At 37.4% G+C, this 16,778-nt stretch overlaps 1 protein-coding gene across 2 annotated transcripts in view; it reads right to left on the bottom strand.

Annotated features, from left to right (window-relative positions):
- The window catches only part of RPAP2 (RNA polymerase II associated protein 2), a 35,224-nt gene that overhangs the window by 8,867 nt on the left and 9,579 nt on the right, over positions 1-16,778 (bottom strand). For both annotated transcript variants that reach the window (XM_040072783.2, XM_040072784.2), the window contains 2 exons: positions 15,395-15,475; positions 9,491-9,559 (listed from right to left, as the gene is read on the bottom strand). In XM_040072783.2, coding sequence (XP_039928717.1) covers positions 9,491-9,559; positions 15,395-15,475 — 150 coding nt within the window. The remainder of the gene's footprint in view (positions 1-9,490; positions 9,560-15,394; positions 15,476-16,778) is intronic.

The following is a 16,778-nucleotide window of genomic DNA, read 5'->3' as shown; positions in this document are numbered from 1 at the left end:
TCCCACAATGTTCTTTCTGAGCAAGTGGCTTGCTGTATATATGCACACACAGAACAGAGTCAGCAGTTGCCCAGGAAAGGAACTAAGATTCAGCAGGTGGAAAATGACATCACCATGCCTGCAAGAATTTGCTAGCATTATGCTGATCCTGTAACACAAAGCACTTGGCTTCTTTGGGTACTCTGTGATTGATGCTTTTAACTCAGGCTTATCCTGTCTAATGAGAAAGGTGACAGCCAATACTCTGGAAATATTGTGCTTTATGACTCCTTTAAAGCCACAGTAATAATATGGAATACTTCTATTTGCCTCCTCTTACAGTGATGTTTCACGTATCTATTTTTAAAGACAGCAATTTTTAAATTACTACCAAAACTGCCATCTACAAAAATATAATATAAGTCTGGCAAAAATCAATTACTTGGGCAATTATATGCCACTTCCAGATTTCTTTAACAGTGGATTAGAAAGACCTCGAGGCAGGCAAGAAGACTAAGGAAGCACCAACACCATCTCCAACTGTAATATCTACAGTTTCTTATCCAGAGTTCTCTTCTACAAAGTTTTGGCAAATCAGACTTTGTTTCACTATTTTGTACAACAGACACTGCAGGATGATTTTTTAAAAAAACAAATGGAGCGTGTTACACATCTACATTACCATATTCCAATGTTAACAATGTTAGCTCACAGACACAAAGCATTAGAACATCTACAACACTGTGTGCCATTTAAAGCCCTTACAGTCATACACAAACTTTTAATTCAGCTTACTAATCAGCATAATGCCAAGGCAAAAAAAAGTTCCTAATATGAACCCAGAAGAAATCACTATCAGCTGTTTCTCCCTAACAATTCTAAGTTTCTTATGTACACATTTCAAGGACAGGCTTTGTTTAAAGAGCTCCATTTATTTGAAGACTGTTTCCTGCTAACCAGCTGACAGATCAAAGGTACTTCTCAGTTTGATCATTTAGTCCCATTTCCCCCTCTTCTTTAACTTAGTCATAATTTTAAATCTAGTACATTTAAAATTTATTTAAAAATTGATTCGCTCATCCTTTTCAGTCTTCTTTTCCTTTTTATGTTCCACAAGGTGTTCCTGTGACACCTCTCAGATACTGTAATCTATACCATTGAAGCATCTGGATTAACTAGCCACATGAAATTAAGCATGGGTGTAAGTCTTGGATTAAAAAATGCTAAAATGTAAGATTTTTAGAACCTGAACCTCTTAAGTACTTTGTAAAATACATATCTTTGTATGAATTATTGTGCACAATCAGTGGAACAATTTAATATCTAAAAGATGCCTTTATATTCAAACCTGATATATTTTATGGGTTAAAGATTGCTTTATACATACATATATATCTATATATCTCCATTTTTGCAAGTGCTGAACTTCATTCTTTCACATACGGACATTCCTATCAATTCATTACCTCAGTGGTATGTAAGAAGAAAAAAAAATTTCAAAAAATACAGAATAAAATATACTGACTTACAGTAAGTTAAAACAGCTACAATGCAATATGCTTAGGTAAATAATGTCAGTACTTGACTTTATAAAATGTACTCACCTGTGCTCAGTTACTAGGGAAACAATGATCATAAAATTGACCATAGTTTAGTTTCACAACTTTTTAACATTGTAACTTGATTAGAGTCCGGTATACAGATCAAGCACCTGGAATAATGCAGCTGAGTAAAGAAACTTGCTAGGAATAACCTTGCTTAAACTGCGTCCAATTTTTTTTTTTTTTTTTAATTCAGAAGTTAAATGTAACAACCTCAACAACACTTTCCTATTTGTCTTTTCCAATTTTGAAAACAAATGCCGGCGTGGTTTTGGACCTCTCAAAATGACGTTCTTAGGAATTCCCAAAAGTTATGGATTCTTAAGCATCTTTTCCCAGAAATAACAGCACACTAGGTTTAAGAAACAAACAAACCAAAACAACAACAACAAAAAACCCCCAACCCTTTTCCTGCTTGTTTTATTTCCTAATCTACTACCAGTTTGATGATGACAGTTTTCTACCCTTAATCTCAATCTTACCAGCTCTGCAGCAGAAGAGCACTATTAACACTGATTTGTGAAAGTACACTGAACTAAACATATGTCTAAACCCAGCAGAGTAAGTACTGAGGTTTGGAACAAATATGAAGAGCCAGACAAATCTCAACTATTCTTTAACTTTTTAAAAACCGTAATACCTCATCTCAGAAATACTGAGTTTTATGATGAATTTATTTGATCTAGTCAGTGCCTTCAGATGTTCAGCTGGACAGAGGGTGGAAGAGAGCGCAATGTGCATTTCTGTGGAACACAGTGTGTGTGGTATACATCAAAATGAAATGTGCTGGCATCTCAAGCCTCTAAACAGCCAAGCATCTGCACTTCTTGCACCTATAGGATACAATTATGCATATACACTTCACAGTTTCTGCAATAAGCATCCACATGCTGGCTGGCTATGTTTGCTACCAGCCAATTAAAGCACACTTTCTCTGGTGAGGAGGAATGAGAAATGAACGTGTACTGCTGCAGACATGTTTTGCAAAACAATCTAGATGGTTCTAGATTATGAAGATATGATTATGTTGACTTACACAACATTCTGGTTGACTGGTTGCAGTCTTCTTGTCCCCAGTATTTATTTTAATTACATACGTGTAAAAAGAGCCACCTGCCCTGATGCTAAATCCACTGGCTTGGATTGTCTGTAAATTCTGAGAGCTTTATCACAGCTAACTGTCTGCAGAAACATTTTATACATCATCTTTGGGTGTTATGCATTTCCTTCCTTCCTTCCCAAAAGAAGCTGTATTTTTCTGTTTTCATAAATATGAAAGGAAAACATTTCAGAAAATACTGTACATTTTGCCTTCACTGTTAACATCTCACTTCAGGTCAGACCTTAATTGCCAGACTGGGTAAGTGCCACTGGGTGTCAAAATGTTTATTTTATCTCAAGAAGTAATGAGAGGTACAGACTGCCTTTGCATTTTCCTACAGTATCAGGACACAAAACCAGGTCTCCATCAGTGTACTGTCCACTATCAATTATCACATCAAAATAATTACACTCCTCTCTAAGTTAATCTTCTCTCTCCCTTGGCTTTCTAGACACCCTTACTGTTTAGTGTCGTAAGGTTTTACATTCCAAAATCTGCATCAAGCACCACAAGAGAAGAATGATTAGATCTTCAAACAATACTGCTCTTTCACTGGGATTTTTTAGGAACTTTTGCTGTTAGAGTGGTTCCAGAAGAGTTAAGGAATACAGTACTTCTACTTTGGGCACAATTTATTTCAGTGCTAAAGAACAGGACACACCATTCAGCCTACTAGAAGTGCCATTATGACTGCCTGCATGGAACCAAACACGTTACTCCAGAATCCATGCTAAAACTCTGCTGGTACAAAATACCTGGGGATCACATGACAGGAAGCTATACTAACCTTTCCAGTGACGTGCATCTCTACTTTTTTTTTTTGTTTCAGAAACAAGCCGAATTAACATGGACTTTAGTCTTCATTAATGAAGTTTTCTGTTAGTCAAAAACATTGCTTATATGTTGTATCTCCACTAAAGTAGGCTGTTCTTCACAAAGTTAACTAAGATAAAATTAAAACTCTCAATAGAAAAGATTCAAGTGTGTGCCAGTCATGTTTTTCTTTTAACAGACGGGTAGTCTTTCATGATAAAAAAAATGTTTGCATTGAATGTATTAAGATTAATTATTAATGAGGAAGGAAGTCTATTTTCATAGGACTATAGTTGCAGGATTCAGTTGAAACGTGAATAGTTTGCACAGTAGATGAACTTGAAGTAAATTTAGTTTAAAATTTAGGGCAGCTGTAAATGTGAATTACTAATGTCTTACTTGCAGCATTAATTCAGAGCTGTCTATACTACTACTACTGTACAACTTTTTCTATGCAACTATTCTGTGCCACTGTACTACTCATGACGTGACTTCCAATAAGAAAAGAACTGATGATGGAAGGAGAAAAAACATGACATTACAAAAGAAATCTAAACGTATCCCTTTTAAAGAAACATCCATTTAAAACAGTTCTCTCTCTGGGCAATTTTTCCATGTGCTTGATTGTAGTTGTGGCACAAAGTTCAATGGGACATGAACTCCACTGACCAAGTCAGCTCAATGAGTCACCATGCTGCAGCAGCTTTCTGAAATCCAGCACGCTGTGTCAGAGCTTGAAACACGACTGGCAACAACTCACTCACACAAAAGGCTGAAAGGAAGTGTCAGAAGAAAGTACTTTTCCTACTACCATGTTCTTAATTCACAAGTAAATTTGGAATATAAAGTTGCCAACAGACTGAAGCAGATCACCTAAAATGATGTTTTACATTAAAGTCTTTCTAGACTCTAACAAAAAGATTTGTCAGACCACCACCACGAAGGACAATTTATAGCTGGTGATGCACTTTGCACAGCAGCTCTGCTGGTTGTGCACGATGTCAGTCTGAATGCCCACACAAACAGCTGCTGGGAACATGCAGATTTCTATCTCTTGGAGGGATTTCCAAGACACTTGGCAGGGAGCCATGCCCCTGCTCTTCCCTTGCACTGGACAGCAGAGCTGGCAGGTGCAGAGATGGCAGCTTTCTGAGCCAACCCTCCTCAATCCATGCAGGAGTCCACGACACTGTGTGTGCTAAGGCTCCAGCACTTAAAGAGAAAGGAATTCTCCTGGCAGCAGAGAGTTTGTGCTGGGCATACATGAAAGTTACACAGCACATCCAAATATCCCATTTAGAAGGCTACCCATGAGAACAGCAGCATAGAAAAGACTGCAGCTGTATGGGCTGCAATGAGATTCACAGTGTCACTTCCTGCGTAACATCACAGCAGCAGTGGGGTTTTTTGTTCCAGGAGAAACACCTTCTTGGAAACTGTTAAGGTTTCTTCTATTTCCTCCCTTATGAAAGAGGAAGATATTTAAGTAATTTTAAAGTTGGCACCAACTTTAATTGCTATATTGTTAATGTTAATATCCCAATTAACAACACTGAAATCCCTCATGGTACTGTTCTGTGTTTCCTAAGTAATACTGGAACATGCCAGAAAGAACTAAGATAAACATTGATCATGTCCACAATATGCCAAATAAGCAGCTTCAAGTTTGCTTAGAAATTGCTGGTAAGTAAGCAAACTTAATAGAAAAAATGCTTAAAAGACTTAAGAACTGCTTAACAGGAAATCTATTTGAATTCACACATACCAAACGAAAGCCTAAAATTAAGAGAAAAAAAGGAAGATGATGTTTTAATGCATTAAGACAAAGTTGACTTTTCTCTATTTCACATAATAATATAACTCTACAGATAAACACAACACCATAACCACAGTCTAATGCTTCTATAAAAAGACTTTTTGGATTCTTGGTCCTACAAGCTTAGCTCCATTTCAAAATGGGAAACAATTATATTTCTAGGCTAATGAGAAATGATTTTTCTCGGCTGAAACCAAACTTCCATCATCAGACATGCTAAGTAAAATATCATCCAGCTGACTTGTGTGTGGCTTCTGTAGGAAAAAGAGTCACTCTTCAAGTCTGATTCATATCCTATATGTATTTGTACATTAAATTCATACACTTCAAACATTCACACACTTTCAGATAAGAACACGGTAGTGATATCAGAAACATCTAAATTCCTCTTAAAATGATTTAGAAATGTCAGTGCTGAGCAATAGATGTGCTCTCGTGTGCAGAGGAGTAAAAACACATACTTGAACCCAAGATTCTCCAGTTCCTGAACTGTTATATCCAAGAGAGTAAACCTCTAGAGTACATCTCCACATGACACATTTATCTAAAGTGGCTGCACACATATAATGATGGCTTTTGTTTAGTGATCATGGTCATTTTGAGTTTGTTTAAATACTGCAGCCAAATGCTTATAAACTAATCCCAGAACATTTTGTAATGCTTCAAAGCTTTTAGCGGGGGAACCTCTTGCACAGGCTTTGCAGATGAAGCTGACCACAGTTCACTGGAAGCAGCCAGCTCAGATAAGCAAGATGAAAGCAGACATTTCCTGAAAATATCTTGAAAGCTTTCCATTAGTCTGTGCCAGGGGTATACACTAAAAACAGAAAGTGCCCACGCTTGTAGAGCAACCAATCTTCCCACTGCTTTCTCCATTCTTTCTCGAACTACTGTATTTATATCTATTTATTTGCTTCATTTGGTAACTTGCAAAGTTCTTTGGCAGAAAAAGATGCAACTTCTGCATTCTAATTTACAACACAGTATAAAGCAGCTATTACTAGAACAAAAAATTCTATTTAACATACTAAACAATGTAACAGGAAGAAATCCAAATCTACCAATGCCAAAATTACTAGAAATTACAAATAATTAAGACATTTGATGTACAGATAATTTTGAAGAGCCATCCACTCCACGACAGGCCTGAATACCACTGTTTGAATAAATCTCTGGCTGTCAAAGTGTACTCTAACAAGGTTGATTCAGCACTGCTGCATGTGCTATATTCATAGGAATGCCTCAGGCTAGATTTTCAATAAAGGCAGAGACTGGCTGTGTTCATATTTTATACAATAATTGGATTGAATAAATCCAGCTGTTCACTAGGAACAGGAAATACTCCACTGTTGAAATCTCCAACATTTTATACTTTGAGACATGTCACATTGTCCAGTTCCAGGCGCTTTATTTCAATGAATGAAAAGCCCAGGTTTCTTTAGTAGTCAGTAGACTCAAGGGCATATAAGTACTTTCAGCAGCTTTTCAAGGACCTGCAGACTATGAAGTGTGCCTAGGGTCTAATTTAAGCACCGGAATTAGGCATTAATGATATCCATCATGGTGTATCCCACAGAGAGTTAACAGGCACACTCAAAGAGAGGAGAGCATGAGCATATCCTCATTCACTAGAATTCAATACAGCACTAATGCTAACAGTTATTCTGTCCAGTAGTTTATCACAAAAAGGGTTGGGACACTCTGAAAGTGCACTGTGAAGTTAAGTACACCAAGTCCTCAGCACACACTAGCCATATATGTTTGACAAGGAAGTGGTGAGCCACAACACTGATGCACAAAATAGAGTGCAAGCAAAGTCCAACAGTTGCTACTTGAAACAAAACAACCTGGCCCCCTCTAATACAAACCAAAAAAGATTTGAAGTCTTGGATTTTTTTGAGGTATACCTTGAACCCATGCTCTATCTGCCTTCTGCAATCCCTGCACCATGGGATACCTGTAGTATGGTCTGGCACCCACCTGGGAAGAGGAAGCATGATCCTCTACCAGGATGTTGCTTATGCAGCTTTACTGGTTAGTGTTGGCAGTAAAATGGTCGTCCTATGTCTGAAACCAGGTCAAGAACTGTGAATAAATGTGAAAGCGTGATTGAAGCTACTAAGACCCACTCTGACTCAGGCTCCAGACAACTCCATGATCTAAAGAACACTAGATGTGCTACAATGTGCATAATGTCTCAGTGCAATTAAGGGAGAAGACTAAATAGGGTGTATTTCTTTTTATGAGAATTATTAGCAATATATGACAGGCTCCTTGGCAGACTGCAGGCACTGAGAAAGGGCCTGAGTGAGGACCTGTGAGAGGTTGTCCAGGTCCTCAGCAGCGTTTCTCTGCTCAGTCCTGGCTTCCACTAAATACCCAAGCTTGATTAGAATTTCCAAATAATTAAGTTTTCTACTTTAATATTTCTGGAAATGATGCAACATACATCATCTTACTAGAGGAATCTCAACACTCATTCTAGCCCACCTACACTCTTCCTAGGAGGCAGCTGAGAGAAGTTGTTAAAAAATCTCCAGATCATGAACTTGCAAGAACCTTACAGTAAGCAGAAATCAGCAGAAATTTTATTCATGATTTCACTAATATTATAAATAAAAATCTACTCTTCTTTATGATCAAATATAATTTATTTCTTTAGGGATGGACCTTTAGCAAGTAAAGGTAAAAATAGACTTGGTTCTCTGCTTATACTGACTGCTACCAGGATTGCCTACTACTTGTATAACATTTTAAAGCAGCTGTAAAACAATCATTACTTATGTAAACATTTACAGCTCATCATATGCAGAGACCGGCTACATATTTTAACTTCTGAGCAAAAAGAGACACCATTTCCTTAACTGTACAGAAACTACTTGAAAAATTCATAAGATCTGTTTCACAAATTACCAATTCAACCGTAAGAATATATAGTAAAAATGACAAAAGATTTGTTCTTATAGTTGATAAAAAATTTATGCCAAGGCATTCAAGTAAAGTTACTTTCTGTGTTCTGATTTAATGAATGGTTTGAGCGCTATCTGGCTGGGTGACACAGATGTAAGGCTCGCTGAAGCCTGCTCTAATGCCTGCTGGTACCATCCTCCTTGGGACAGCAGAGCCAGAACAATGTGTCAGACTGAAGTAATATCAAGGAAAGTAAGTGCAGCGCTGGGCATGCCATGAGGCTGGCCCACAGTACTTCCTGACCTGTGAATGTCTGTAAGAACCTCTCTGTCCTACAGGCTCCAGTGACCCAGGAAGCCCAAAAGCAGCAGCGCAGTAGTGAACAGACTCTGGAATACAGATTTTTGCAATCTCGTAATTCAAGCTCAAGACATACAAGGAATTTTGTGTCTCTAGCTTCAGAAATGTACACGAATTTGCAAAATACAAATTAAGGAACTCAATGCATATAAATACAGCTTTTTTAGATCATGCTTCTGTGCAGAAGCTTACTGAAAGGCACTGTAATACAATCAGGCTTCCCATTAAGGCAATCATTGTAAAGAATTTAATTCTACAGCAAGTAAAACAAAGCTAAGGAGGCCTGTAGGCACTGTAGGTTTGTAATCTTAACCAACAAAGCTAATCCTTATAAAATAAAATGCTGGGTACCAGTATTCCTTGGGAGGAATTTTCCTGCTAAAAGAGATTTCCCCTCTAAAAGAAGTTTGCTAGAATACCTATACCTATTGAGAAGCACACATATCTTTATAGAAATCATTTGAGTTTAATCATAAAAGTGAAACCTTTTAAGAAATTAGAAGCAAAATGAGAAATAAAAAGCCTAGCAGTTATGCCAAATCCAAATAATGCAATATCCATGTCATTTTGTCCTAATGTCAGAGAGGGGGAGAACGTATGTATGTCAGCAGCAAATGGAAGAGGGTGAATTATACTCCTACTTCATCCTGCAAGGCCTCTTTAAAACCGCCTAAAGCTTAGCGTTCCTTTTTCTTAACATAAATTTGTCCATTGATAACATTTGATGCAAGGGAGACAGTTCTGTTTTGTCAAGGAAATTTCATTCATTTGCATGAAAGAAATATTTCTATTGACTCCACAGTTAGCTCCGTGAAATCTTTCTTTTCCTTCCCCTGAAAAATACATCTTGTTCCAACAGGCTAGTAAGACAGTTGCACATAAGCATATTTGACATTTAAGGGTACTTACACAGATAACAAAACAATAGCAATGAGAGTCCATTCAGGCATCTTGTGAATAATGTTTCTGTTTGTTAACCTGAAAAATAATTTTAAAAAGATCAGTACATTTCAGAGTAAATGTAGATTTTAACAGCTGAGTTTTAAGTCTACCATTAATACACTGAGTTATAAAGAAGCAATTCCAGCTGTATCTGAGCAATTCACCAGCTCTCAAGCTTCTGTCTAATGGAAGAATTGTAAAATTTCCAATGTCCCCTTTTTATATGAAAGTGGGATGGGGAAGACTGAACAGAAGCTATTTCTTTTAAGCTTTTCACAAATAGTCCTGGCTGCAGTGAGGGCCCAGCTCTCACTCATAGCCACTGGGAAATTCTCCAGAGCTGCACATGAGTTTCTGAAAAGATGGACCTTCTTACACTTAGTTTCCCTCCTGTTGGCTTCAGATCCAGATTTGCTGTAAAAGCTGATGGGGACACAGACTGAGTTTTGTAAGGTGGCACTGACAATCCTCTGATGATTCTTGTTTTTCAAATGGAAACATGGAATTCTAACTTATGTAATGGGAGCCAGAGCAAATATCAGAGCCATATAAATATAAATGAGGTGTGAATAAAGAACCACATGGGTGTTCAACTGAAGTGCTGCTGCACTGAATATCAGCTAACCCCTTTGGCTGAACTGACTAAAAAAAAACTGCTTTAAGTCAAGTACTAATCTTTGTTAAAACAATTATCTGGGAATTGCTGTCTCAATTTAGGCATCACCCTTGGTGTTCAAAACAAGCAATTTCATGGAAAAGTCCCAGTCAAAAATGAAGCTGTGGCTATGCAGGCACCCAAAAGAGCCAGCAGAATTAACTGTATTCAGAAAGATGGCACCATCCAACAGATAAACTGAGGGGCAAGGGCCTCCCTAGGTTTGATTCCTCCTTGCTTTCAGTTTCCCGTCCATGACCTTTTACAAATTCAGATACAGAATGAAGGTACCCTGTCACTCATATCCACTCCTACACGCACTGGTGAAGAGAGTTCATTTTCAGCAAGCTCCTATGTGGCAACAAATTTAAATCCAGGGTTTTCTTACTCAGTAAGATTACTTAAAAAAACAAAAACAAACAAACAAACCAACCAACCCCCCCCACCAAAACACCCCACAAACAACAACAACAACAAAAAAAAACCCCACAACAACTTTGGGCAAGTGTATAGTTACCCAAAACCAGGCTAAAATTTGAAAAAAAGCAGAAATATTTATACTTGTCATTGTTAAAATTCAAATTCTAATAAGTAATTACCCAAAACTAAATTCAAAATGGTCATTAAAAATGTAGTTATCAGTAAGATCTTTTGTAGTATTTGTTTGCATTTCTCTATTTCAGAAAGGTATTAAAAATTAATAAAATAAAACTGTAACGATCAAAGAAATATTATCCCATTTTTCTCCTCAAACCTCCAAGTCTTCAAACCAAAATAAAATACTAAAGCAATAATTACTCAAGTAGTGTCTCAAAAATCTGAGCTTTGTTCAATTCTGAAAGGAAAAACAATGTTTCGCACTACATACATAGGAACTGTCACATTAAACCAGAACCAACAGTTCTGCCAAATACTGATTATATTTGTTATTATAAGGTTCATTTTAGCAATTATTATTTGAAATACCTAATGGATTTAGCTGGCAACAAAGTCTGTAAACTGGTAAACTGTTACAATTTTCTGGCTACAGAATAAGAGACAAAACAAAGGCTTGACTCAACACTGATGACAGTGATAAACACTACCAAGAAATGCCTGATGGAATCATCTTGACAGGCAATTCATATGTAACATTCCAGTTAATCTGTTATGATGAGACACAGTGAAAGAGACAGCTCCAAGCCACCCGGGGAAACTCTGTCAAATAGAGAAAGTAGCTTTATTTCAATGCTTTACAAGGAGTTATTATTGATTAGAGCACAGGAAGGTGTCATTCTTGTACACAAACCGAGAGATGCAGTTATTTGTGTCAATTAACTCTTATTCAATGTTAGTATTGATTGGCAAGGTCTGAACACTAGTCATTGCCATCAATATGCTATTTCTGAAGGAGGTAGTCAAAAGACACAGATAAGCGGCAGGACACAGCAGAATGGATCTGCTGGTGTACTGCAGTCCCTGCACTGCATGAACAGTCAGGCTTCTGCAACTGCGTAACCTCTCAGTACAACTCCTGTCCTAAAACGCTTGTGCAGCTGGGAAAAAAACCATTTCAGGGAGATCAGAGTAAAGCAAGCAACCTACAGGTGTGAGGCCTTAAATAATAAGGAGCAGTGGAAGGGCAGTCACTTTCAAACAAGCCATGTGTCAACACCAAGTCCTCTGAAGAGCAAAGCTTTCAGAAAACAGGGAACTGCAGGGCCTCTGTAAAAATGGTTCATTAATTCTTTGTCTTGCCTCTAGCCAAAACTGTTACTTCAGAACAATCCATGAAAGAGGTCACTAGATTTCTGTCCTAAAAATATAACGTACAAATGTTAAAACTTTACAAAACTTTGTGTGTGTGATTTGAGTTTTGCAGTGCAATCTTTTCTGTTAAAGAGTTTGGCCAAATTCTCCCTAAGCAACTTCCCAAAATGGAATGTGCCCACTTTCTTGGTGTGTGTAGGGCAGGATACATGAGCTGGGAGAGTTGGATGATCCAAAATAGCTGTGTGGGTTGCTCAGTTGCTGGCTTGTGGGTCTTGAGGTTCTCTCCAGCAAGACACACTGCAGCCACCCAGCAGGACCCACACAGTTTGCACACTCTGTGAGGGAGCCTGACTCAGCATGTGGATCCAAGTGGCAGAAGCTTCCAGGATAAAGGACTAAAGAGTAAAATGTATAAAAATTCCATCTCAAATGACCTCCTGATAACTGACTAGTGTCCAGCCTGCAAAGCAAGGGAACGCCAATAGGGAAATTTCAACTAGACCAGTTTAGTCATAAAAGACGGTTTTTCTACCTCCTGGAAAGCAGCAACATATTTACATACTGTAATATCATTTAGTTTGATGACAGACAGCAAAAATAAGTTACTATTTAACTTTAGGCTTTATTTGAGAGAAGCCTAATTACTTGAGAAAAAGTCATTAACATCTTGATACTTCCCTACTTCCACACAGAACTTTGTCTACAACCAAGTACTACTGATTGACTTGAAACCCAGAACTTAAAATTCCACTGAACAAGGGTAATAGGTAAAACAGGTATTAATAAGTGTATATACTAGATAACATATAGTCATGATACATACTTAAAAGCTAAAAGACTGTCTTGGACACATGATAAAACCAAGTTGTAACAAGAAGTCTTGAATACATCTCACATCTGATTAATTCGTAGACTTCAATATCAATCATAAGCTCCATAATGGGAATTAAAATACAACCATAAAATACAGAAGGGATCCTATTTTCAAAATGAAGTATTATGCCTTAAAAAAAACCCAACCACACATTCAACATCATTTATCCTCAATTTATATATAAAAAGCTAATTTTCTCTTGATCTTTTAACAAAGTGCCCTTGCACACTCTGGAGAATTATTTGACATCTCAGTTTTCGTAACAAAAGCTTACAGGCACTGAGGGACTTTGTTTGGGAAGAGCTCTAACCATTCTAAAATGTCTCTTGAGATCTCTCTAGTGTGTTTTTTAGCAGTGGTGACTGAATAAAACGCTGCCCAAAGGAGGCTGAACTGCAAGTGTTCCTTTAAAAACCAATGGAGCTGAAAATCGTTGTTGCTTAGTTCACCACATGCTCTCTTACCCTTCTTCAGCTAAGCTCTACTACAGCCATGTGTTTTATCTACTACCCTCTTTGGCAAGCTCTTCAGCCTGAAATATCTTTTTTTCCTGAAAAAGCAGGAAAGAACACAAGCATTTATCAGTGCTCCTCCATCGTCATTAAGCATTTGAACCACATTAACAAAGAAAGGACCATTTGAATTTCTATACTCTGTAAATACAAATACTGTTTAAAATTTATCCCATGTCTCCCTGCCAAAGCATTTGGTCCAAAACTTAAGAGACTGCTAACCTGAAATAAACTTAAATCTATGCCTTCATCTTAATATCCATGACTTAGCTCTCATGTACCAACAGACCCTTCCACATCAGCAATGCAAGACACAAAAAGGGCCCAAAGCTTTTTATTGCTTCCCTATTTCCTGTGTTTTTGTATTATTCTGCTATCAGCAACAACAAAACTCCAGTTATTTTGACATATGTATTATATTCAGGCTTTTAATTGTAGTGCCCACAATTGTCTTTAACCATCCCCCACCCAGAATCCTGAATTTCTGAGCAACTGATCAGGAATCTTCACAGTAAGAGAACCCCAAGAGGTCGCTACCATTACCTTCAACTCAGTTCCTAACAAAATAATACACAAAAATAAACTCACAAAGTGTTATCTAAGGGATCAAAACAGATTGGGGAGACCTTTAAATTAAGATGGATTACTGCTGCATGAACTAGGTATGGCTGAAGTCCAAATAAATTCGATTTGGTTCTACTCTGTAAACCCCCAAGTGTGTGTGTATATGCATACATATACACGTATGTGTTTTACAAGTCTATTTTGGTTTTGAGTCTCATTTGCTATAAACCACTGAAAACTTTATATTCATGTCCCATTGTCTTTCAATAGGAAAAATTATTTAAAATAGAAGCTCTGTTTTTGAGAACCTCTGGGCCTTCTTAGATAATCAATCATAAAAAAAGTAGTTTGAAAGACACCAAATGTAGTTTGTCCTGTTTTATCAACCCATAATCCAAAGTGACTATTAAGCATTTAAACTGCAGAGCAACAAAACGGTTTCAAGACACAAAAATCTTGCTCAAACAATAGGTATCTATACACTATATACAAAAGTATTTTCACCGGTTTCAGTGGTGTTGTTAAAATAAAAGGTGATTCAGAACTTAAAAGACTGCAATCACAGAGTCAATAGTATCAATGTTTTTATTTAACAGAGATCATGCACAGAGTTACCAAAAAGAGAGAATCTTCCACAGTAAGAAATCTTGCACAGAGACATCTGTGTTTTTGTGGCATCCTTCCAGACACGGGGTAAATCACAAGGAATTGGGTAGAGCTGGGTTTCTATTCACCAAAGTCTAGAATCCTTGTGGCAAATACTGCATGAATGAGTTTTGGAAAATTTACATGTAAGCCTCATGCAGATGAGGATGTGGGAAGGACATTTCAAGAGTGACAGTGTGAACAGAGTTAGCAACTGCTGTTGCTCTTTTTCTGACAATACTTGAGGATGCAGGACATAATCTAGGTCCAGGTTATGAGAGTTGTCTCCCAAAGAAAGCCTAAAGATGTTCAGAGAAGTTACCATTCTCTTTTCACTCCTTCTTTATCTCACTCTTTCCAAATACTGTATTTAGTCCTACTGACTGAAGCAGAAGCTTCACCTGTGGTGATATAAGTGCCCACTAGATCTACTTCCCTTTGAAATCAGGAACAAGACAGATCCAACTGACTGACTCTAGAAGTTAGTGGTAAAAATAATTAATCAGATTAAAACCATTTAGCCCAGCTGCAGGGAGCCAGAGCAAAAGAAAGGGACAGATCTCAGAAACTCATGCTTAATAGGAGGTGACGAGGTAGCAGAACCTTTAAAAGACTCACCAGCATCCTCCAGAGACCACTGGCCTACTTTTTAAAAATCTACAAATACTCCTGGTGACCTAGCCACTGTCAGGAGCAGGGAAAGGGCTGACTTGTTAGTCCACAGGGAATGTGACATTACCTACATGAACACACAGCTAGAGAAGGGCAAATCTGCAATAGGGCCCTCTCTGTGTCCAAATCACAAATCATTCAACAGCACGTTTCATTCATCAGTTTATAAGACTCTCTAAGTAAAGACCAATACTCACCGGAAAGTTTTGACAAGGTTTTTTAGCTCTGTGTAAACATCACCTGAAGCAATCTGAAGAGGGCCCAAAACTGCAGATAATCTAGAAGGCAGAAGACACCAGTCAATATATATTTTCCTCTCTCAATTTTTGTCAAGTAGGACTTCCACCAAAGCTTGTCAAAGTTAGTAAAAAGGAAAAGAGATTGAATTTTGTTCAGCAGATCAGGCCTGTAGTTTTCATTTCAGCTCTCTCTGTGTGCTGTTTGGGCCAACATCTTCACTTGGCAACTGCTTGTTTTTAAAAATAAGCTGTAGTTCAGCGTGAATGTGAAATTTGAATGTAGTTCTACATACATATACTTACTAATTTCACCTTTCAGTTCTGAGAAAATATTTTTACAATTACAAAGATTAGAACTACAGGCCTTATAAATTTTTTGAAGGTTTATAATTACTAGGCTCAAAAATAACAATATAAAAGGAAACTGCATGTCAAAATGAGGTATTCACACATAATATACCTGCTAACCTCAGACTCACATAGATGAAACAGAAATGTCAGTCCACCGTGAGCTTGAAATCTAGATGATAGTTATCAGAAAATTTCAAAAGAGAGAAAAAGACAGGTGTCCTCCTTACTTATCTGTGCATAAAAACGGACAGACCACAAAAACTGCACATACTCTTTAACTAGTCAGGATTCTCAAATGATGGAAATAACATCTTTCTTTTTTCACATTTAGGGTTAAATAAACTTTTGCTCTATTTATATGTTTAACAGTTAAAATTCTCTGGCATTTGAATATCCAGTGATTTGCATTTATATGCACATAACACATAGTACATCAGTATTCTGGAAGACTGCATGTTTTACAAAAACTAAACACAGGACTCTTATGATGCTGGGCATATTCACTGCTTTATCACAATGAAAATTATCTCTTGATAACGTGACAGGACAACTGCATCAGCTCAGGAAATTTCAAACAACTGACACTTACAGACAAGGCACTTGGGGGATGGTTTGATTCCATGGTTGTGGCCTATCCACACATGATGCAGGTAGAGAAAAACAGAAAGGATTTTTTTATGTTTTGGCAGGGACGGGGGGGGGAGTTGGCTGTGAGGTTTTTAATTTAAAAAAAAATAAAAAACCAATTCTGCAAAACCTAGTTTGGCTGGGTAACACAAACTACAATGACAGAAAAATAAATACCCCTAGCAAAAACCAGCAGAATCATGACCTTCAAACACTCATTTATCTGCACTGGCTTTACAGGGAGAATATTTTCCAACTTTGACAATTTAATAATTCTAACAGCTACATCAGAAATGCCTTAAACTCTTTTGTGTATATGTGTGTAAAGCCCTTTTACTTATGTGAAGAAGGTCTGATGTTTGCA

This window comes from Hirundo rustica, chromosome 9, assembly GCF_015227805.2.
Source record: "Hirundo rustica isolate bHirRus1 chromosome 9, bHirRus1.pri.v3, whole genome shotgun sequence".
In the NCBI taxonomy this organism is placed as follows: domain Eukaryota; kingdom Metazoa; phylum Chordata; class Aves; order Passeriformes; family Hirundinidae; genus Hirundo; species Hirundo rustica.
This window is presented reverse-complemented; position numbering and strand designations above follow the sequence as displayed.